Source organism: Chiloscyllium punctatum, chromosome 4, assembly GCF_047496795.1.
Source record: "Chiloscyllium punctatum isolate Juve2018m chromosome 4, sChiPun1.3, whole genome shotgun sequence".
NCBI lineage: Eukaryota > Metazoa > Chordata > Chondrichthyes > Orectolobiformes > Hemiscylliidae > Chiloscyllium > Chiloscyllium punctatum.
This window is the reverse complement of record NC_092742.1, coordinates 73,526,800-73,551,149: the sequence shown is the minus strand read 5'-3', so window position 1 is coordinate 73,551,149 and position 24,350 is coordinate 73,526,800. Positions and strand designations below refer to the sequence as shown.

Genomic DNA, 24,350 nt, shown 5'->3' with positions numbered 1-24,350 from the left:
CTTTCTCCTACTAGTGGAAACATCATCTTCACATCCACTCTATGCAAATCTCTCATTATTCTATCAGTTCCAATTAGAATCCTGTCATCCTTCTAAACTCCGTTGAGTGCAGACCCACAGTCCTCAACTGTTTCCCATATGACAAAGATACCCAGGATCTTTGTTGTAAACCATCTCCAAGACCAGCACATTCTTAGACACTGAACCCAAAACCGCTTGCAATAGTCCGACCAGCGCCTTAAACAATCTCAGCCGTACATCTTTGCTCTTGTATCCATTTTAAGAAGGCTAGAATTCTAACATTGCACTTGCCTTCCTAAATGTGAACTAAACCTGCATGCTAACCTTAAGAAAATCCTGAACTAAGACTCCTAAATCCTTATGCGACTAGTCCAACATTCAAAAATACCAAATTAATGATCATATATGTTGGTATATGTTACACACATTACATCCCATTAAAAATAGCAGCGATATTGTATATAGCTCACTTTTAACAAAAAAATTTATTGTATTCTGCCATATATGACTACTGTAGCTTTCATTTTGAATGACCATTTTCAAATTAATTGCATCCTCAGGCAGTGCTTGAGACCATCCGCAATTTAATGAACACAGAGTGTGTAGTCCCTGACTGGCTTCATGATATAATCCTTGGATATGGAGACCCTGGAAGTGCTCAATATTCGAAGATGCCAAATCAGATTTCCACACTGGATTTTAATGATACCTTTCTGTCTATTGAGCACCTGAAAGCTGGTTTTCCTGGGTGTTCTATTAAAACAACAGTTGAGAACTCTTCTCTGCAAAAGCCTCCATTTAGGTAAGAATACAAATTGACATGTGCAAGCTTTAATCAGTTTTTTTTCTATTTCATATCTGAAAATGTTAATGTAGTTGAGTATTGTTATAACATATAAAGGTGCAACCTGCAGTCAGTGTCATCTTGTTTACAGTGTTGTACAATGTAATACTGAATATTCTTAGTAAGACAATGTTAATGGAAAACTGATAATTATTCTGGTTATTGAGAAAAATGTGTAAAAACTTTGCCATCACTATTATGAACATTCCACCCCAACCTAAACTTTAGGATCACCTTCCCCGTGCAGCTTGAAAAAGGGAAAAAACGAAAGGGGGAGAATGATGATGGAGAGAAGGAAGAGACTCCAACTTTAATTATTGAACCTCATGTGATTCCAAACCGAGGACCTTACCCATATAACCAGCCAAAGAGGTAAATATAAAAAGGCTTCCTAATAATTTAGCTGTTTGTTTGCTCCTTCAACTGGGCTATTTTAGTTTCTAATCTGTTACACTTCATGGATCCTGCTGTTTATATTCAACCATTGGTAAATCCCGTTTACAGAGAACAATTAGATTAGATTAGATTACTTACAGTGTGGAAACAGGCCCTTCGGCCCAACAAGTCCACACTGCCCCGCCGAAGCGCAACCCACCCATACCCCTACATCTACCCCTTACCTAACACTACAGGCAATTTAGCATGGCCAATTCACCTGACCTGCACATCTTTGGAGTGTGGGAGGAAACCGGAGCACCCGGAGGAAACCCACGCAGACACGGGGAGAATGTGCAAACTCCACACAGAGAGTCGCCTGAGGCGGGAATTGAACCCGGGTCTCTGGCGCTGTGAGGCAGCAGTGCTAACCACTGTGCCACCGTGCCGCCCACTATCAAAATCAAAGGTGGCAGGACCTTGAGTCAAGTGACAAGAACAATGTCACTTGACTTAAGGTTCTGCCACCTTTGATTTTCCCCAAAGCAGCAAATTAATGATTAAACGATTCGGCTCACTTTCTAGTTAAGTGTACGTTAACCAGCTCTTGATGGCCAAGAGAAGATTGTCCAATTTAAAAGCAACAGCAAGACGACCTTATGGCTAAATGTGGTAGCAGAGGCTCCACAAGGAAGTTGCTTTCTCTCAACTTGTATAAATCTTTAACTTAAAAAGACAGCATTCATAGCCAGGCCACCATGCTGGAGGAGTAATCCTAAAATTTCATGCCCATCCCAAAAATTCAACCACTGATCACCCAATTATCAGGATGTGGACAATGTAGAACTGAAAGAATCTGAATTTGTGTCACAATGTAGAAGACACATAATTTAAATGTGTACGTGCTCACTCAGTGCATCACATGCTCAGAGTCAGTAGTGAAATAATTTTGTAATGAAAATGATACGTTGGTTTTTCTTTAGAGTTGAATAGAAGGAAAGGAGAAAAAGGCACTTGTTTTAATACATTGCTTTCAAATATCATTAAACCTGAAGTCCTTCACATCAAAAGAACTGCATTGCTCCTGTTTGACCCCATGCTGTGAATCAATGTGCTGATCACTATGTATCTCTTCCCTGCTTGATATCTGACCTATCAGTACTCCTTCATGTTGAACACCACTTGGAGGAAGCACTGAAACTGGGGTCTTCAATATCCGTCACTAAAAATAGCTTAGCAGCACCACTATGACAGAGTTGATAGTGTCCCAAGTGACACCATTGCTAGACTGGTTCTGTGGCAGTTGGTGAAGGAACCAAAAAACAGGGAAAAAGATACTTGTCCTGACACTGGCCATTCTTCCTGCCACAAATAATCTGTTCATGACAGTATCAGTAGGACAGTCCTTCTGGAGGCAAAGGCCTTTTGTCACATTGACAATATTCTCCTGCATATTGTGTGGCAGTATCACTTTTGTGGTATAGACTTCGAACTGATCTAGCAACTTGACTGGTGTCCACGAGGAGCTGGGGACCATCAGTGGAATTCTACTCTAATGCAATCTACAAACTTGTACCCTGGCATAATACCCACCCTACCATTACCCTCAAGACAGAGGCTTAACCCTGTTTGAATGAAGAGTGCAGAAAGGAATGGCAGGAGCAGGACTAGGCATGCCTAAAAAGATGTCAACCTAGTGAAGCTACAACATAGCAATAATTGTGTGTCAAACAGTATATGCAGCATGTATTAGACAGTATTATGGGCAAGCAATTTTGCGACCAATTGATCAGATCGAAGGTCTGCAGTCTTGTCGCATGAGAGGAGGAGGCTCTGTAAAAATCACCATCCTCAATGACTAGGTAACATAGCACATCAGTTTAAAAGATGAGGCTGAAACATTTTGCACAAATCTTCAGCCAGAATTGTAGCGTAAATGATCCATCTATGCTCTCTCCAGAAGTCCCCAGCATCCCAATGTCAATCTTCGTGACAATTGATTCACTCCATTTAATATCCAGAATGACTGAAAGCATTGGATATGAAATGGCTATGACCCCTGACAACATTTGAGCAGAACCTGTCACATTCCTAGCCAAGCCGTTCCAGTACAACAAACACATTGGCTCCCAACCAACACTAAAAAATTGCCCAGGTATATCTTGTCCACAAAAAAGCAGAACACACCCAACCCAGTTAATTACTGCCCCTTCAGTCTACTCTTAATCATTGGTAAAGTGATGGAAGGTGATGTCAAGTGTTGTCACTTGTACAATAATTTCTCAGCAATAATCTGTTTGTTGACATTCAATTTGGGTTCCATAAGGCCTCTCAGTTGCTGATGTCCTTTTGCCTTGGTTCAAACGTGGACAAAAGAGCTAATGTCCAGAGATAAAGCAAAAGTGACATTGACGTGAAGACTGCATTTGAGTGTGGCAACAAGGAGCCCTAACGAAGCAAGAGTCAGTGGGTCTTGAGGGAAAGCTGTCCTTTGATTGGTGTTGTACCGAGCACAAAAAAAGATGGCTCTGTTGTTTGAGGTCACCTCAGTTCCAGGATATCTGTCCATGTTCTCCTCAGAGCAGTGTCCTAGAATCAGCCATATTCAGCTACTTCATCAAGGACCTTCCCTGCATCATAAGGTCAGATATGAGGATAAAGTCTTACAGCACGGAGACAGCCCTTCAATCCAAACTGGTCCATGCTGACCAAAGTGTCCATCCACGTTAACTCCCTGCATTTGGCCCATATTCTTTGAAATCTTTCCTATCCATGTATTTGTCTAAATGCCTTTTAAACATTGTTAATGTATCTGCTGGCAGCTCATTCCATGTGCACACCACCCTCTGCGTAAAAAAAATGTTGCCCCTCATGTACTTTTTTATTTTTTCCCCTTTTAATTAAACTGATGCCCTCTAGTCCTCAATTCCCCAACCCTGGGAAAAAGACAGAGTGCATTCATCCTGTCCATGCCTCTCATGATCTTAGAACTTCTACAAGATCTCCCACCGAGACTCCTATGCCCTAAAGAACAAAGTCCTAGCTTGTTCAACTGCTCCCTATAATTCAGACCATTGAGTCCTGGCACATCCTTGTAAATTTCTTCTGCAGTCTTTCCAGTTTAATAACATCCTTCCTATGGCAAGGTGACCAAAGCTGAACATAATACTCCAAGTGCGGCCTCACCAATGTCCTGAACAACTGCAACATAACTCCTCAACTTCAAAACTCAATGCCCTGACTGAAGGCCAGTGTGCCAGAAACTGCCTTCATTACTCTGTATATCTGTGACTCCACTTGTGTCGAGAACTGAGCACCTGGACTCCAAGATCCATCTGTTCCCATACACTCCTTAAGGCCCTACCATTCGCCATGAAACTCCTATCTTGATTTGACTTCCCAAATGCAAGACCTCATACCTATTTATATTAAACTCCATTTGCCATTTCTTGGCCCACTTCCCCAGCATCAACGTCCTGCTGAAATTACTGACAACCTTCCTCACTGACCACGATACCGCCTGTTTAAGTGTCATCGGCAAACTTACTAATCATGCCTTGTACATTCTCATCCAAATCATTGATATAGATAACAAGGAGTATTGGGCACAGAACCGACCCCTGAGATACACCACTAGTCATAGGCCTCCATTCCGACAAGCATCCCTCCACAATGACCCTCTGCTTTCTACCACCAAGCCAATTGTATATCCAATTTGCCAGCTCTCCCTGGATTCCATGGGTTCTAACCTTTCAGAGCAGCCTACCATGTGGAACCTTATCAAAGACCTTACTTGAAATCCATATAGACTATGTCTACTGCCCAGCCCTCACCTACCTTCCTGGTCACTTCATCAAAGACTCTAACAAGTTTGTGAAGCATAATCTCCCATGCATAAAGCCATGCTGACTGCAGATGCAGGAGATCAGAGTTGAGAGCATGGTGCTGGAAAAGCACAGCTCAGGCAGCATCCGAGGAGCAGGAGAATCAACGTTTTGGGCATAAGCCCTTCAACAAGAATGAAGCTGTGGGTCGGGGCTGAGAGATAGTTGGGAGGGGGGGTTGGGGGGAGGTAGCTGGGAAAGCGATAGGTGGATGAAGATGAGGGAGAAGGTGATAAGTCAGAGGATGCAATGATGGACGGGTCCGGAGGGTGGGGCTGAATTGGAAGCTTGGGACGAGGATAATGTGGGGGGAGGGGAAAATTAGGAAGCTGTTGAAATCCGCATTTATCCTGTGTGGTTGCAGGGTCCCAATGCGGAATATGAGGCGATCCTCCTCCCAGGTGTCGGGTGGTAACAGTTTGGCAGTGGAGGAGGTCCAGGGCCTGCATGTCCTTGACGGAGTGGGGGGGGGAGTTGAAGTGTTCGACCTTGGGGTGGTGGAATTGGTGGGTGCGGATTTTCCAGAGATGTTCTCTCAAACAATCCGCAAGAAGGCGTCCTATCTCCCCTGTGTAAAGGAGACCACACTAGATGCAACAGATACAGTAGATGTCATTGGTAGAGGTGCAGATGAATTTCTGATGGATGTGGAAGGATCATTTGGGGCCTTGGATGAAAGTGAGGGGAATGGTGTTTGTGCAGGTTTTGGACTTCCTGCGGTGGCAGGGAAAGGTGCCAGGAGTGGGGTGTGGGCTGGTGAGGGGTGTGGACCTGACGAGGGAGTCGGAAGGGAATGGTCTTTTCGGAATGCTGATAGGGGTAGGGAAAGAAATACATCTTTGGTGGTGGAGTCCGTTTGGAGTTGCGGAGGATGATGTGTTTTTTGCGGAGGTTGGTGGGGTGGAAGGTGAAGACCAGGGGTGGTTCTGTCTTTCAGCCCCGACCCACAAGCCTCATTCCTGATGAAAGGCTTATGCCCGGAATGTTGATTCTCCTGCTTCTCGGATGTTGCCTGAAAGGCTGTGCTTTTCCAGCACCACACTCTCTACTTCTGATCAAGCCCTGAATTTCCAAATACACGTATATCTTATCCCTCAATCTTCTCAAGTGACTTATCTACCACAGATATTAAGCTTGCTGGTCTATAGTTCCCATGTTTGTCTTTGTAACCCTTATTGAACAAAGGCACAATGTTTGCTGCCCTTCAGTCTTTTGGGACCTTACCCGTGGCTAACGATGATGCAAAAATACCAGCCAGAGCCCCCGTAATTTCTTCTCTAGCTTCTTGGAGTGTTCTTGATGTTTGCTCTTGATTGGTGCTGGACATGATGCAATGATAGCCTCCTCAGATGCTGGAACAGTTGATGTACAAATGCAGCAGAACATGGACCGCATCTGTACTTGGGCTAACAGATGGCAAAAAAGATTCACGCCACATGTGCCAGGCAATGATCATTCCATCAACAGAAAATCTCACCATTCAATGGCATTACCATTGCTGAATATGCTACTGTCAACGTTTTGGGGGACAGTCATAAATACTATGGCTACAAAGCATGTCAGAAACCAAGAATCTTGCTGAAAGTAACTCTCTGCCTAACTACCGAAAGCCTGTCCACTACCTGCAAAACATAAGTCAAGTGTCATGGAATACTGCCCATTTACCTGGATGCGTGTGCCTCCAACAACACTCAAGAAGCTTGACACCATCCAGGACAAAGCAGATCAGTGACACCACAACTGACAAACATTCACTCCTACCACCAGCAATGCACAGTAGCAGCACTGTGTGCTGTCTGCTAGAAGCATCGCAGAAATTCACCAAGACCCATTAATACCTTCCAAGCCCACAATCACTGCCATCTAGAAGAATAAGGGCAGCAGTTACATTGGTTCACGTCAGAGCCACTCATTATCCTGACTTGGAAGCATTTGACAGTTTTTCTCAGTCTTGCTGGGTTACAAATCCTGGAACTCCATCCCTAACTGCATTGGGGGCTATTACTAACACCAGTTGAGATGCAGTGATTATATTCCCTACAGTGTGGAAACAGGCCATTCGGCCCAGCAAAGTCCATTCCGATACTCTGAAATGTAACCCACCCAGACCTATTTACCTCTGACTAATGCATCTAACATGGCTCTGTGCATGGGAAATCATGTCTCACAAACTTAATTGAGTTTTTTGAAGAAGTAACAAAGAGGATTGATGAGGGCATAGCAGTAGACGTGATCTATATGGACTTCAGTAAAGTGTTGACAAGGTTCACCATGGGAGACTGGTGAGCAAGGTTAGATCTCATGGAATACAGGGAGAACTAGCCATTTAGATGCAGAACTGGCTCAAAGGTAAAAGACAGAGGGTGGTGGTGGAGGGTTGTTTTTCAGACTGGAGGCCCATGACCAGTGGAGTGCCACAAGCATCGGTGCTGAGTCCACTACTTTTCATCATTCATATAAATGATTTGGATGTGAGCATAAGAGGTATAGTTAGTAAGTTTGCAGATGACACCAAAATTGGAGGTGTCTTGGACAATGAAGAAGGTTACCTCAGGTTACAACAGGATCTTAATCAGATGGGCCAATGGGCTGAGAAGTGGCCGATGGCGTTTAATTCAGATAAAGACGAGGTGCTGTACTTTGGGAAAGCAAATCTTATCAGGACTTAAGCATTTAACGGTAAGGTCCTGAGGAGTGTTCCTGAACAAAGAGACCTTTGAGTGCAGGTTTATAGCCCCTTGAAAATAGAGTCCCAAGTAGATAGGATAGTGAAGCAGGCGTTTGGTATGCTTTATTTTATTGGTCAGAGTATTGAGTTCAGAAGTTGGGAGGTCATGTTGGAGCTGTACAGGACATTGGTTAGACCAGTTTTGGAATATTGTATGCAATTCTGGTCTCCTTCCTAATGGAAAGATGTTGTGAGACTTGAAAGGGTTCAGAAAAGATTTACGAGGATGTTGCCAGGATTGGAGGATTTGAGCTATGGGGAGAGGTTGAATAAGCGGGGGCTGTTTTCCCTGGAGCTTCGGAGGCTGAGGGGTGACCTTATGGAGATTTATAAAATCATGAGGGGCATAGATAGGATAAATAGACAAAGTCTCTTCCCTGGGGTGGGAGATATCCAGAACTAGAGGGCATAGGCTTAGGGTGAGAGGGGAAAGATACAAAAGAGATCTAAAAGGCAATTTTTTTCATGCAGAGGGTGGTACATGCGTGGAATAAGCTGCCAGAGGAAGTGGTGGAGGCCAGTACAATTGCAACATTTAAAAGGACCTGGATAGGTATATGAATAGGAAGGGTTTGCTGGCAGGTGGGCGTAGATTGGGTTGGGATATCTGGTTAGCATGGACGGGTTGGACCGAAGGGTCTGTGAACAATTGTACATCTCTATGACTCTAACACTATGGGCAATTTAGCATGGCCAATCCACTAACCTGCACATATTTGGACGGTGGGAGAAAACCGGAGCACCTGAAGGAAACCCACGCAGACAGGGAGAATGTGCAAACTCAACACAGACAGTCGCCTGAGGCTGGAATCAAATCCGGGTCCCGAGCGCTATGAGGCAGCAGTGCTAACCAATGAACCACTGTGTCTGTGGGCTCTCAAACCATGATGCATTCACTGATGGATCAAGAAGATAGCTCGCCATCAACTTTTCAAAGGCAACTAGAGATGGACAATGAATACTAGCTCAGCCAGGGACATGCACATCCTATGAAAAATTTTCCAAAATTTTGCCATTATTGTTAGGTGGGTAAGGTTTCAGTTATTTTGTGTCAAAGGATGTTCTACAACCTTCAGTCAGATGAATGACTACTTGATCTATCTTCAATAATGGTGTTTGCTTCCAGTTAAGTTTTGTGTAGTTTCTAAATGAGCATTTGAGTATCTTATGTTTGGTGCTGCTTTAGGTTTTTTTGTATAAGTATGTTCCTTAATACTTTAAGAGAATACAGTACCGGGCATGAATTTTAACTAGTCTTCAACCATGCTAGTAGGTTCTTTCTAAACTCTTACCAGACTATGCTGGTATACAGGAATGCTTCAGGTTATGTCTGAGTGGTGAGTAAGATCCAAGTGAATACCCTGACAGCCTCGCAGGACAAGATCACATCCCTGCCTAAGGTCACCCAGTACTTTGGACAAGTGGAATTTACCTTATCAGCATTCAACTGTATTAAGTAACCCAAGCTGTAAGAGTGGAAGGAAACATTTCAGACAGTTGTGTTTTAAAAATAGGTTTTATTAATAACTGAGCTAGCACTAGCAAAGAAGCAGCAACACGATGACTTGCAAGGCAAATGAAACCATATTTTATAATGAGATATTATCATAAAGTGGGATGCATTGAAATGTAGATGAGGTACTCTAGAGAGTTATGAAACTTGAATTTTGGGCATCAGTTTGTAAATCAAAATGATGTTATTTTTCTCTTGACATGTTGCTTATTCTCATGTGGGTTTTAATTCCAGAAACACAATTCAATTCACACCAACACAGATAGAAGCAATTCGGGCTGGTATGCAGCCAGGACTAACAATGGTAAGGACATGCTGAAACTTTTAGCTTTTATTTTCTCTTAACAATTTCTGACTAGTTTACTTGACTGTGTTTAATGTAACAAAAGTGGCATATTCCAAATGCTGGAAATTTAAAATAAAAACACAAGATGCTGAAAATATTCTGCAGGTCAGGCAGCATCTACAGAAAATATTTTAAGTGACTCTGATTGTTTCCTCGCATTTTTTTTCTTTAATATTGATTTCTGTGTTCTAGGTAGTAGGCCCACCAGGTACAGGGAAAACTGATGTGGCTGTGCAGATAATTTCTAACCTGTATCATAACTTTCCAGAGCAGCGGACTCTCATTGTAACACATTCCAACCAGGTATGTCAACAATAAGTATTTTCAGTGATTCCCTACATTGGATCTTGTTCCATCAGGTTGAGCAGTATACTATTTGTTGTGTGTAGCATAGGTCTCAGTAAAACTGGAGATGCTCATGACATGAGTGAAATGCCCTGCAAACATGAATAATCCCTCCAGGAGTAAATTTGTGATTTGCCTTGGATTTAATTTGCTGGACCAATGTTGATTTCATTTAAAATAGCTATTTTAATTTTTTGATTGGAACAGGTGCAGGGACGATTTGAATCCGTGTCCTCATGGGGAAACCATATAATCACTTTTTTCCATTTTGACCATCAAGTGCTAACATTTGTAGTCCTTTAATTAGGAATAACACGATCAGGCTAAGTAAAGAGTGTTCTGTTGTCCCTACCCAACATGCCTGACCTTACTCTCAAAAGACGACCCTTCATCTTTGAGTGTGATGTTTATTCTTTTAAAAAAAGTCAATAGTCCTTATGATTTTAGTAAATGAAGATGTCAGCTTATAAACGTTGAGCCATTTTTATGCAACAGGAATTTTCTAGAGAACACTGGTGAAGTCTTTTATTTATGAGTGACCTTTGTGGCCAACAATGCAAAGAGGCTGTCATCAATTTAGATTGATCCAAAAATAGGTTTCACACAGTATGCGACAGCACACATTGCAGTTTGGTGTATTTAATATTTTTTAAATGTCCTTAAGTTTGTTTGAATGTTAGAAGTGAAGATTTTCATCAATATCCAATGCTATAAAATACTTTTGTTTCAAATATTCTGACCTTGCTTGCTCATTTTCTGAACAGTTATTTGTAATTAGTACCCAAGTAATGGCTAGCACACTTTTGTTACACTTGTTATAGTTTTGCTTTCCCAAATATGCTGATTAATAACTACTGTCTCTGTTATGTGACAACATGTTTCGTTCTAAACTGTATAGAAGTGAAGATTCATTGTAGTCATTTTGTCTCAATATGGCAAACTTTGTCTTGTCCCTAAAGTTCCTCTTGATAATGCTTGTGTTTAAAATCCTAAGATAAGCGTCTCATTTCCACTGTTAACGTAACTTGTATCTTATACTTTTTAGTCTTGTTGAGTTACATTATTGACCTTTTTTTAAACTCTTCATTGCACTTTTTAAAAAACTCCTGATTTGGTATAGCTGGCATTTTCTCTTATGGTAGCTAATTAGTCCAGACTCTTTTGGGAAATATACTTGCAGCTTGAATGTAATTGATCAGAGAGACTCATTTTATATTGCAGCCATACTTCAATGGGGTAAACTCAAATATAGCAGCTGCATTATTGACAATCAGACATTTAAAAATGCAGATGTCCAATCACTGATTTGAATAAGTTTATGTGGGTAGTCATATTTCAGAACAAGTATTAAGTCAAGCAATCATTTTTCCAGAGTAATTTACAGTAAAGTCAGAAATAAAGGCTCAGGTTTTCTGAGTAGTGGCAATCACAGTCTGACACTCAGCTCCTAAATGTTTACATTAAGCATGTATTTTTGACTGGCGATTCTAATCAGGACTAATTCAACTTTTAAGTCTGACAGGTCCTTGTTGTGCAGGTAGTTGGGGGAAGTCAAACTATGCCCCCTTTATCACAACATTTGTTTCCTATTCTGCAATTTAAATGTTTATTTCACAGGCAGCCACTTTATGCATAAGGTGACTATGAGGATTGGGTATCGGTTAAGTAGGTTGCAAGGTGGTGTAGGAGTGTTTAGGGTAGGTTGGGGTGGGCAAAGGCAACACTTCTTAGCTGCAGCGCGCACTGCTGCTGCAATTTTCCACACGTAGGCATTGACTTCTGGTTCTGGAAGTTGCTGGCGTGCACTGGCCTTGAAGGCTTATGCAGCCAGGAAGAAAATTAGAAGGAATGCTGGATTGGGGATATCATGTGCAATAAAGAGTTGGGAGGGAATGCGTCATCAGGTCTTGTGGGTGCATGGAATGTTGGACTGAGGGGCAGAATAGAGTTTTAAAGGTGGTTGTGGCGTGAGGTGATCTTGGGTGGAAAGGAGGATGCTGTCATATGAGGGGCAGTCTAATTTGGGGATATAAATGTTCAGTTAAGGGTGGGAGTCAACTTATTTGTTATTCTGGAGTTCGACTAACTTTTTTAATTGTCTAACTTCTCACTGGTAATTATTTACTTACTCAAGCAGACCCTTCTGAATTCTCCACTTTAAATCAATACTTTCAGCGAGTTCCAAGCGTAGGAGAATAGTTTAGCCCTTGTAAGCAAGTTAATTCATAAGCTATTTGAGAACGGAAAGATCATAAGTCTTTACCGATTGTAGCATTGCAGAATTAAATTAGTATACAGAATACAAATTTGAGGGGAAACAGTGTTTGATTTCTCAATATTTGTGCGTAATTTTTAAATGTGCAAACAAGTGTAAATTTGTAACTGTAATGCTATATGAACATGATTAGTCACCACTGGCTATGTAAAATGAGTTTTAATTCTGGGAAGATGCAATCTGTGCCTAAGGCGCATGTGTTTTTTTTTGCAACAATTTGTTGCTGCAATTTGTACCCTTTCTACAAAAGACCAAATAAGCTCTTTGAATTTATTCAGCAGCTGATGAAATATATTGTATGGTTCATTTTAAACAGAATTATGTTTTGTTTAAATGTTGTTGCAATCCCTGAAATTCATTTATTGAATGCTGAAGTAAGTTGGAATTGAAAGGCAAAGCCATGTGTACAACTCTATGATAAAAGCTGATTTTCTAAATTGCTAGTCAGTTGGATGTCTGCAATTATACTTTAATCTCATCGGTATTTGAGTAACCGTTAAACTTTGCCAAGCACATCAGCTACAAAAATAGATGAGATTGTAGAGATGCTGTGAATAATTTTTAAGTCCTTAGCAAAGTGAACTTGCCTTAATGAAGCATGAGAATCAGGGCAGGGAACTAAGACCAGATTACTGCACAGTCAAGGACATTGGGTGATAGTGCCCTATCATGTTTTTGCCAAATATATAACAATATGCTAAAGGGCTGTGGTGAAGCAGTTGTATGTTACTGTCTCTGGGCCAAAAGGTTCAAGTCCCACCTTTCCTAGACATGTTGTAACATGCCTGAAAGGTTGACTTTAAAATACCTACGACTGTGCTATTGTTTGTCACATTTTTTTACAAACATTTCCGCGTGATAATTGCACTTCCTGTGATTCATGAAAGATTTTGCAATGAACAAGGGTTTAAAGAAAACTTTGCAAGAAAGAAGAATATGTAGATAAAGTTTAAACATGTGCAAGGAAATAAATATTGTAAGTGGAGTTTATTCCATCATAGTGATTCAGCACTAAATTAAAGTCAGATATATAATCCAAGTATAGACTGAATAGCAGTTAAGTTATATCTCTCAGTATATTTAGCAGTACCTCATTGAAGTTATCTGAACCATACTGTAACCTGAGAAAACTTCACAATTTGAGAATCAGTGCAATGTAAAATTAAGAAGGGTAAATTGGCAATTCAAAAAGCAGAAACAAAAGCCTGCATAAAGAGCTCTGATAAAACAAAAATGTACAGTGGGAGTGGTTTAAAGGAGATTTTATTAATTCTCAACATAATAGAGATGAAACAAAAAATTTTAAAATTGAGGAAGAGGAAATCTTATTTGGAAAGAAAATTCTATCCCTTGTTACTTGAACCTTTTCCATTGATTTTAAATAATGCAGAAGACCAGTTAGCTTCAAAGATTAAATTCTACACTTGCAACATTACTTACCCCTGAACTTAGTTTTATAAAACTCCAGGTTTGGACTGAATATTAAATTGACATATGACACTTGACCAGTTTTCTCCAGACTGGTGTCTAAAAGTGTTCAATTCAAAGTTGACAGGATTGTCGCTAAACCAGATTAACATTATATGGAACATGGAACTGCTACCAAAACATTTTATACATTGCGGGTAAGTTAATTATTTTCAAACATTGTTCTCATTTCTAAACACTGAGTCATCTGTTACTGCCAATCTTCAGGCATTGAATCAGCTGTTTGAGAAGATCATGGCTCTGGACATTGATGAGCGTCACCTTCTACGTCTGGGTCACGGAGAGGAAGAGTTGGAGACTGAAAAGGATTTTAGCAGGTAAGCAACTGGAAGGAATATGTAATAATAGAATGGAGGAAAAGAAAACTAGAACATTATAGATACTTTCTAATCAACCTGTTCAAAGATGTCATTCCATATCTCTGGAGCAGTGTTTCAATCCAACCCTGATTTGCCTTTCCAAAATTAGCATCTCACATTTACCTGAAGTAAACTCCATCTCCCACTCCTCGGTCCATTGGTCCATCTGATCAACATCCCGTTGTACTCTGAGGCATGGGTTTTGGATACGGAGTCTTGTGTAAGGCAGACCAGCTAAGGATGCATTTTTGTAACAATCAATAGTTTAGTGCTTAATATTACTAAAACTAGGTTTAAATTCCTGATTTTTATTAATTAAATTTAAAATCCTCCAGCTGCCATGGTGGAATTTGATTCCGAGTCCTCCAGAGCATTAGCCTGGGCCTCAGAATTACTAGTCCAGTCCAATTACCACTGCACCACCATCTCCTCCCATTAATTCTGCAGTCATTGATAATAACAAAAGAAATAAGAGTAAGGTAAACGTTCAGGTTTCTTAAATCTAGTTTGCTGTTTCCTAAATTCATGACTCAACTTTTACGTCAACTCCATTTACCCAACTATCCTCACACTCCTCAATTTTACAAAGTGTTCAAAATCTATCAATCAGTCTTGAGTGCACATAACGACTGAGCATCCAAAGCTCTATGGGGATGGCTAATTCCAAAGGTTCACAACATCTTAAGTGAACAAGTTTCTCATTCATATCCTAAGTTGCTGACCCCTCATCAGACAATGATTTCCTCAAATCAAACTCTCCAATCAGATGAGGCAGCCTGCTGGCATTTATCCTGTCAGACTCAGGATTTTGTGTTTCAACAAGATCACCTCTGATTCTTCTGAACTCCAAAGAATACAATTTTCTCAATCTCCCCTCACAAGATCGGCTTCTCACTCTAGAATACAACGAGGAAGACAATGAAAATGGTATGGCATGTTGGATAGTAATGCTGAAAGCATCAGAAATTTAAATATATTCAAAACATTGCATCTAGCATCTGTAGATGTTGCGTGCAAATATGACATTCAATTTAGACAAGTTGGTGAGTTAACATATCACACTATTCCTTAGCACATGAAGATATGGGAATCCAAATGGAATACAATATATAAGACACTAACCAATCTATTTCTGGTACTAATAATTGAGGGAAGAATGCTGGCTCAGAGAACAGTTCTTTTTCTTTGGGTCCTCAGTGTTTATCTGTATAACTGTAGCAGGCAGCTAAGGCTGCCTATTTAGTTTCTCATCTGAAGGATGGTGCCTGCAACAATGTAGTATTCCCTTAGTCATATGCTTGAATGTCAATCCAGGTTATATGTTGAAATTGTAGGATGAGATTTAAACAGCCAAGTGAAACATACAGAGCCAAGTTATGGATTAATAAGAATATGTTGTATTTGGATATGTAGGAAACTATTACTTTTGTATAATGGCTGTGATCTTTTTGCAAATGAATGAATTAATTTCTGACTTTAAGAATCCGTTTAGAATTCTTTATTTTACATTCTCAAATTAATTGTAATATAGTACCTGCTATGTAATGCTTAAGACGTGGCAAATTTCAGAATCTAATCATGGATTGTAATATGGTACAAGTATTTCTGCATGCATGTGTGATATTGGAAATATAAGTATGTAGTGTTTTAATTTGCATGTGAACCAATTAACATTTAAGTGCTATAACCTAATTTGTTTGAAATTTGCTTTATAGATATGGTCGGGTAAATTACGTGTTGGCTCGACGACTTGAATTATTGCGTGAAGTGGGACGATTGCAGGAGAGTCTGGGAGTCCCTGGGGACGTGTCATATACTTGTGAAACAGCTGGGCATTTTTACCTGTATCAGGTGAGATATTTGCACTGTGGAAAATTAAATCTAAGCTAGTTACAGCTACATGTCACGGGTTTATCTTGGTATATGTGGCAATGATAGGTGACATCTTTAAAGTCATAACAAATATGAACAGAAGTACAGCCCCTCAAGCCTGCTCCACCATTTGTCATTCCTGACATCCGATTTCCTATATTTTTTCTGTAACCCTTGATTCCTCTGCTGATTCAGAATCAATCTATCTCATCCTTAAGTATACACAAGAACTCTGCCCCATAGCTCTCTGTGGTAAGGAGTTGCAAAGACGTTAAACCCTCTGAGAGAAGAAATTCCTCCTCATCTTTGTCTTAAATTTGTGTCTCTTTATTCTGACACTCTGCCTTCTTGTCCGAAACACACTAATGAGGGGAAACATCCTCTCAGCATTTACCCTCTCAAGCCCCTTAAGAATCCTATGTTTCAGCTAGATCATCTCTCCTTCTTCTAAACTCCAGTGAGTAGAGCCCCAACTTGTTAGCCTTTGATCATAAAACTATCCCTCCATACCAAACTGCTTGCAGTACTCCAGATGTAGTCTTTCCAGTACCTTGCATAGTTGCAGAAAGACTTCACTCCCCCTATAGTCCATCCTTCTAGAAATAAGGGCCTGTATTGTGCTGACCTTATTAATTTTTTTCTCTAGATATAGGAGCATCTGTTGAAACTGCATTTGTTGCCCATTGCTTAGTGTGCTTCATTTAGAAGGTGGTGATGGACTTTCTCTTTAAATCACTATCGTCTTTACGATGTTGTTTCAATGATATGCTGTTAGATCATTGCTTATTTTTGACCAATCAATAATGAAGAGACAGGAGGGTGTGTAATTTAGGAAAACACCTAGGCACTATCTTCTAATGATCCTGAAAGCTCTGTCATTTTCACCTGCAGATGTTGTTCTAGCAGGAAGTGTGTTAAAGCAACTTTGAAATTATACCTATCCTATCTATTCCCTCTGCCTGTCCCCACCCCACCCATCTCCATATTTACCCCTTTTGCTCCCATTTTAAATTCATTAGTTAAACCTGTGATAAATATTAATACCAGCCTCATAGTGACACACTGCCCAGCTGCTCTGTAATTTGCATAGATTCATAAATATTCAAAATAAGAATATTATTTCTGATATTTGACCCTGTATGGTATCATGTATGGCCTAAGTCTCAGGTTTATTGTGGTCTGACTACACAGAAGGACATCAGTACATTTGTTTTCTTTCTTTTGTTCAGGTGATGTCACGCTGGGAAGAGTATCTCAGTAAAGTAAAGACCAAAAGTGGAAAGTCTGGTGATGTTACAACAGTGTCTGAGCATTTTCCATTCCATAAATACTTCGCAAATGCACCCCAGCCTATTTTTAAAAGTCAGTCATATGAAGAAGATATGGAAATAGCTGAAGGTTGTTTCAGACACATCAAAAAAATATTTACGCAGCTGGAGGTAGGCTACACTTGTATGAATAGCCAAACGTCTTGTGCTGATTTCAAGCTGATAAGTACCTATGTCAGGATTTATTGTGTGATTTATTTTAAAAAATTAGAAATATGTTTTTGTTTACTGCCTGTAACCTTAACTCTGGCATTACTTAAACAACAGAATAGGAGATACTGAAAATTGATTCACCTCACCTCACCCATGAAAAAAGGTCTGATCTTTACATCTAGTGTCTGAGTTTTAGTTGTACTTACAGGTTATTGTTGTCCACAGTTTGTAGGTAAAGTCATGGTTACAGTCCATGAAATAGAGTCATAGAGATGGACAGCACGGAAACAGACCCTTCAGTCCAACCCGTCCATGCCGACCAGATATCCCAACCCAATCTAGTCCCACCTGCCAGCAGCGGCCCAAGTCCCTCCGAAGCCTTCCAATTCATATACCCATCGGAATGCCTCTTAAATGTTGCAATTGTACCAGCCTCCACCACTTCCTCTGGCAGCTGATTCCATACACGTACCACACTCTGAGGAAAAGTTTCCCCGAGGTCTCTTTTATATCTTTCCCCTCTCACCCTAAACCTATGCACTCTAGTTCTGGACTCCCTGACCCCAGGGAAAAGACTTTGCCTATTTACCCTATCCATGCCCCTCATAATTTTGTAAACCTCTATAAGGTCACCCCTCAGCCTCCGTTGCTCCAGGGAAAACAGCCCCAGCCTGTTCAGCCTCTTCCTATAGCTCAAATCCTCCAACCCTGGCAACATCCTTGTAAATCTTTTCTGAACCCTTTCAAGTTTCACAACATCTTTCCGATAGGAAGGAAACCAGAATTGCATGCAATATTCCAACAGTGGCCTAACCAATGTCCTGTACAGCTACAACATGACCTCCCAACTCCTGTACTCAATACTCTGACCAATAAAGGAAAGCATACCAAATGCCTTCTTCACTATCCTATCTACCTGTGACTCTACTTTCAAGGAGCTGTGAACCTGCACTCCAAGGTCTTTGTTCAGCAACACTCCCTAGGACCTTACCATTAAGTGTATAAATCCTACTAAGATTTGCTTTCCCAAAGTTCAGCACCTCGCATTTATCTGAATTAAACTCCATCTGTCACTTCTCAGCCCATTGGCCCATCTGGTCAAGATCCTGTTGTAATCTGAGGTAACCCTCTTCGCTGTCCACTACACCTCCAATTTTGTTGTCATCTGCAAACTTACTAACTGTACCTCTTATGCTCACATCCAAATCATCTATGTAAACGAGATAAAGTAGAGGACCCAGCACCAATCCTTGTGGCACTCCACTGGTCACAGGCCTCCAGTCTGAAAAACAACCCTCCACCACCACCCTCTGTCTTCTACCTTTGAGCCAGTTCTGTATCCAAATGGCTAGTTTTCCCTGTATTCCATGAGATCTAACCTTGCTAACCGGTCTATCATGGGGAACCATGTTGTACGCCTTACTGAAGTCCATATAGATCACATCTACCTCTCTGCCCTCATCAATCCTATTTGTTACTTCAAAAAACTCAATCAAGTTTGTGAGACATAATTTCCCATGCACAAAGCCATGTTGACTATCCCTAATAAGTCCTTGCCTTTCCAAATACATGTACATCCTGTCCCTCAGGATTCCCTCCAACAACTTGCCCACCACCGACGTCAGGCTCACTGGTCTATAGTTCCCTGGCTTGTCCTTCCCACTCTTCTTAAGCAGTGACACCATGTTAGCCAACCTCCAGTCTTCCGGCACCTCACCTGTGACTATCGATGATACAAGTATCTCAGCAAGAGGCCCACAGTCACTTCTCTAGCTTCCCACAGAGTTCTAGGGTCCACCTGATCAGGTCCTGGGGATTTATCCACCTTCACGCATTTCAAGAAATCCAGCACTTCCTCCTCTGTAATATGGACATTTTACGAGATGTCACCATCTATTTCCCTACAGTCTATATCTTCCATATCCTTTTCCACAGTAAATAATGATGCAAAATACTCGTTTAGAATCTCCCCCATTTTCTGCAGCTCCACACAAAGGCCGCCTTGCTGATCTTTGAGGGGCCCTATTCTCTCACTAGTTGCCCTTTTGTCCTTAATGTATTTGTTAAATCCCTTTGGATTCTCCTTAATTCAGTCATAACCATATTCCTATTGTTAGTTTGTGGTTAGCATACTGAGCTTGCTACATTCTTTGAAATCATTAATTATATACCATTGTAGACCCTAAACCGGTTAAAAAGACACCATTAACAATTATGAAGTTGGAGCATCTTTTTGTTGACAAATTTATCAGTTATTTATTTTGAAACAATCATTCAGGATGTACTTTAGATTTATCGAAAATGGCTTTTATCAGAAGTGAATTTGAGCTAGAACAATCTGACAATGAATATTTTTGGATGGATTGGGAAAGATAAAATAAGGAAGAATGTTTATGAAGTTGAAAACACATATAGCCAAAGAGGCTTTGTTGACGGTGATAATTAATCTTTCACATATTAAGAAATAAGAAATTTGATACCATTTGTTAAATGTATCATTGACCATCAGAGAGGAGGAATAATTAATCATAGATGATATTTATAGGCAACTTAAAAAAAAAAGTGTTGTACTTTTGGAGAACTTTATCATGAAATAAGATAGTGTAAAACAGATATTGGTTTCTCGTGAAAACAAGAAGCAATACCTTGACTGTGATTGAATCCTAAACGGGTTGATCTTGAAGAAAGAGAGGATGTAAAGGTTGTTGAAGTTTGGAATTTGCGCGTTTCTATTGTAATGACTGGAAATGAAGCCCTAAGTTAACAGGTTACAAAGTGATGGATTAAAAGCAGACAAATGAAAGAGATATTAAATGTAATGTGTATTAAGTACATTTCTGTTTAGAATAAAAGGAATACAGCAAAGAAAGCGTTATATGAATGAAGAGAAAGGCATTTAAAATAAATAATATGCATTTTGGGGGCTTTACATTGCATTAGAATTTCCCATGCACTTGAGAGCCAATGGCTTACTTTTGAAATACAGTGTGACAAATATGCACACAGCAAAATCTGGCAAACAACAATTGAAGTAAATGACTACATCATCAGTTTTGGTCTTTTATTTGGATGAAACATGTTGAACATGTCACCAGAAGTGTGCCAATATTGTAATGGAATATTTTAACTGAAGAAGCAGTCAAGTGTCAAGTTTTCCAAAGTCCTAAGTAAGAAAGTCTTACACTTTTCAGGGGATCTTAAATTATGCATAAGTGGTCATGATCTACCTACCTTAAATTTTGAATCCTACTAATTTTTTAGAATGAGCTTCTTTTGTAACATTTAGTTATGGCTAATTTTCTGTGTACTTTGTGCCTGTGTCAGAAAGTACAGAGTATTGATGACAATCAACTGCATTCATTATTATCTGAATGAACTTCAAAGTCTAATTATTTTTAATGTATTGTCACGGGAATGTGCAAAAGCAGAAGCAAATGAAAACATTTGTGGATTTTTTAAACTTTCTTGATAACCTTTGCAGGAGTTTCGAGCTTTTGAACTGCTGCGCAGTGGGCTGGACAGATCGAAATATTTACTAGTGAAAGAAGCAAAGATCATTGCCATGACATGTACTCATGCTGCTTTAAAACGACATGACCTAGTAGAGCTTGGGTTCAAGGTAAAAAGAAATTCAATCCTGTAACAAAATAATTGTTGGAAGAGACTCAAGTATTTTAGAACAACTTATCTCATGATGCATTGAAAATTGTATTGTTCCAGCCTAATCCTTTCTTTGAACAAAGTAATTTGTGTTCTTAAAAGAACAAAAGTGAAAACAAACACTTGACCCGGTATACAGAGAGACACCTGTAGTTTAGTTTGGAGTTTTAGTTTTTGGAACATTAACATCGCTGGTTGGCCAGTATTTATTACCTGTCCCTGGTAACCCTTGAGAAGGCAGTGCTGAGCTGCCACCTTGAATCACTGCAGTCCACATGCTGTAGGTTGACCCACAATGTCCTTAGAGAGGGAATTGCAGAATTTTGATCCAGCAACAGTGAAGGAAAGGCAATAGATTTCAAAGTCAGGATGGGGAGTGGTTTGGATGGGAACTCGCAGGTGATGGTGTTTCCATATATCTGCTGCCCTTGTTCTTCTAGATGGGAGTGGTCTTAGATTTGGAAGGTGCTGATCTTTGGTGAATTTCTGCAGTGCATCTTATAGATAGTACACAGTGCTGCTACTCAGCATCAGTGGTGGAGGGAATGGACATTTATGGATGTGCCAATCAAGTAGGCTGCTTTGAACTGGACGTTTCATGTTTGAGTGTTGTTAGAGATCCAGGTATTTGGCCAGGTTGGATTTAGTCTGGTTTTTATGTATAGGACATACCTGGGCAATTTTCCACATTGTCAGGTAGATGCCAGTAATTAGAAGCTGGAAGAGCTTGGCTAGGGTAGTGGCAAGTTCTGGAACAAGAGTCTTCAGTACTGTTGCTGGAATATTGTCGAGATCCAAAGCCTTCTCAGTGTGTAGTGCCTCCAACACTATCAAATGTGTATCTCTATACAATTTGCATATCTAATGTGAAGTGAATTGAATTGGCTGAAGACTGGTAACTGATGCAGGGACCACTGTAGGAGGTGAAGATTGATTATCCACTCGACACTTCTTGCCAAAGAATACTGCAAATGCTTCAGCCTTATCTTTTGCACTTAGGTGTTGGCACTTCCATCATTGAGGATGGGGTTATTTGTGGAGCCTCTGCCTCCTGTGAATTGTTTAATTGTCCACCACTTTTAATGACTGGATATGGCAGGACTGCATATCTTAGATCTAATCTGTTGGTTGCATGAGCGCTTAGCTATGTCTCCCACTTGATGCTTGTGCAGTTTGGCATATACAGAGTCCTGTTTGGTAGCTTCACCAGGTGGACCTTTTGTTTTTAGTACGTCTGGTGCTGATCCTAGCATGCCCTCCTCCACAATCCTTTGACTCAGGGTTGACCCCCTTGGCTTGCTGGTAATGGTTTAGAGGAGGACATGCTGGGCCATGACATTGTGTTGGAGTACAATTCTGCTGCTGCTGTTAGCCCACAGTGCCTCATGGATGCCAAGTCTTGAGTTGCTAGATCTATACGAAGTCTGTCTCATTTAGCACAGTGATGGTGCCACAGAATATGAAGGAAGGTATTCTGGAGGTGAAAGTGGACCTTGCCTCCATGAGGACTGTTCAGTGGTCACTCTTACTGATACTGTCATGGACAGATGAATCTGCAGCTGGTAACGATGAGACTGTGTATATTTTTCTGTTCTGAGGAATGGTTACTCAACCCGAAACATGAACTCTGATTTCCCTCCACAGATGCTCCCAGACCTGCTGCATTTTCCAGCAATTTCTGTGTTTGTTTCTGATTTAAATCATCTGCAGTTCTTTTGGTTTTTATGCTTTGCTGTCCAGTTGGCTACCTGACCACCTGCCACAGATCCAGTCTAGCAGCAATGACCTTTAGGACCAAACCAGTTTGATCAGTAGTGCTGATGCTGAGCCACTCTGGATGGTGGAAATTGAAATCCCCCACCCAGAGTATGTTTTGTCCCTTTGTCATCCTCTGTGCCTCTTCCAAGTGTTGTTCAATATGTTGTTCATCAGCTGAGGAGTATGGCATGTGGTAATCAGTAGGAGATGGTTTCCCTGTCCATGTTTAACCTGAAGCCATGAGACTTCATAGAGTCTGGAGTCGATCCCAGGGCACCTCCCTCCCAACTGTATACTTCTGTGCTACTACCAAATGGCACAGGACATATCCAGGGATAGAGATGGAGATATCTGGGACATTGTCTGTGAGATATGATTCTATGAGTGTGTCTATTTAGGCTGTTGCTTGACTAGCTGTGAGACAGCTCTCCCAATCTTGGCACTAGCTCCCAGATATTGGTAAGGAGAACTTTGCAAAGTTAGCAGGGCTGTTTCTGCCATTGTCTTTTCTGGTGCCCAGGTCGATGCCAGATGGTCCAACTGATTTCATTTCTTTGTTGAGAGTTCGTTGTGATTGATATAATTGAGTGCCATTTCAGAGTGCAGTTGAGAGTTGAAGGGATAGTTTTTAAAATTCAAAATCTTTTAATTTAAAAAAAAGACATGCAAATACAGTTTTTATTCAAATGGAAAGCAACTTATGTCGTGAAGAATATTGGGTTTTGATGACCCACTATTTAGTTTCAAATTAGAGGAGGCAGCTCTCCTTCCTGTCCCTCATTTTAACTGATATTGTTAACATTTTCTTGCCTCAGATACTATCATCCTCCTACTGATCTGCTGTCAAATTCCTTTCTCCCTCAAAAACAAAAGTCATCCTCCATCCTTGTTAGCTTTTGCCCCATTCTGACTTACTTTCTATCCACAAATCTTGAACTGTCTGCCCTCTTCCAAACCTGTGCATCTATTTCTTGGAATTTCATGTTTCAGTCCAATCAATCAGGTTTCCACACTTTGCCATTGTCCAGAAACTGCTCTTAGAAAAATTGCAAATGACATCCCATTGACTATGACTGTGGTAGACTAATGATCTGTGACGGGCCCTCATCTGTATGAAGCGTTTGACACAATTGACCACTCTACCAATTCCAAAGTCTCTTCATCACCATCCAGTTGAATAGGACTACTTGTGCTGAGTTACTTTTATCCCTCTAATCATAGCCAAATTATCACTGACAGTGGCTTATCTTTCTGCTCCCATACCTTTGCTTCTGTGTCTCTGAAAGATTTGTCCTTGGTCCCCTCCTGTTTTTCGTATGAATGTGTTGCCCTTCTACACTATCTGAAAACAACTGCTAGATGTTACATGTCTGCTGTTGACACCCAGCTATATTCACTGCT

The 24,350-nt window shown here is 40.6% G+C and overlaps 1 protein-coding gene across 1 annotated transcript in view; it reads left to right on the top strand.

Annotated features, from left to right (window-relative positions):
- The window catches only part of aqr (aquarius intron-binding spliceosomal factor), a 68,589-nt gene that overhangs the window by 36,016 nt on the left and 8,223 nt on the right, over positions 1–24,350 (top strand). Inside the window, exons 21-28 of the mRNA XM_072569023.1 lie at positions 582–823; positions 1,094–1,237; positions 9,600–9,669; positions 9,904–10,014; positions 14,027–14,136; positions 15,894–16,029; positions 17,280–17,489; positions 21,013–21,150. Of these exons, the coding sequence (XP_072425124.1) occupies positions 582–823; positions 1,094–1,237; positions 9,600–9,669; positions 9,904–10,014; positions 14,027–14,136; positions 15,894–16,029; positions 17,280–17,489; positions 21,013–21,150 (1,161 nt within the window). The remainder of the gene's footprint in view (positions 1–581; positions 824–1,093; positions 1,238–9,599; positions 9,670–9,903; positions 10,015–14,026; positions 14,137–15,893; positions 16,030–17,279; positions 17,490–21,012; positions 21,151–24,350) is intronic.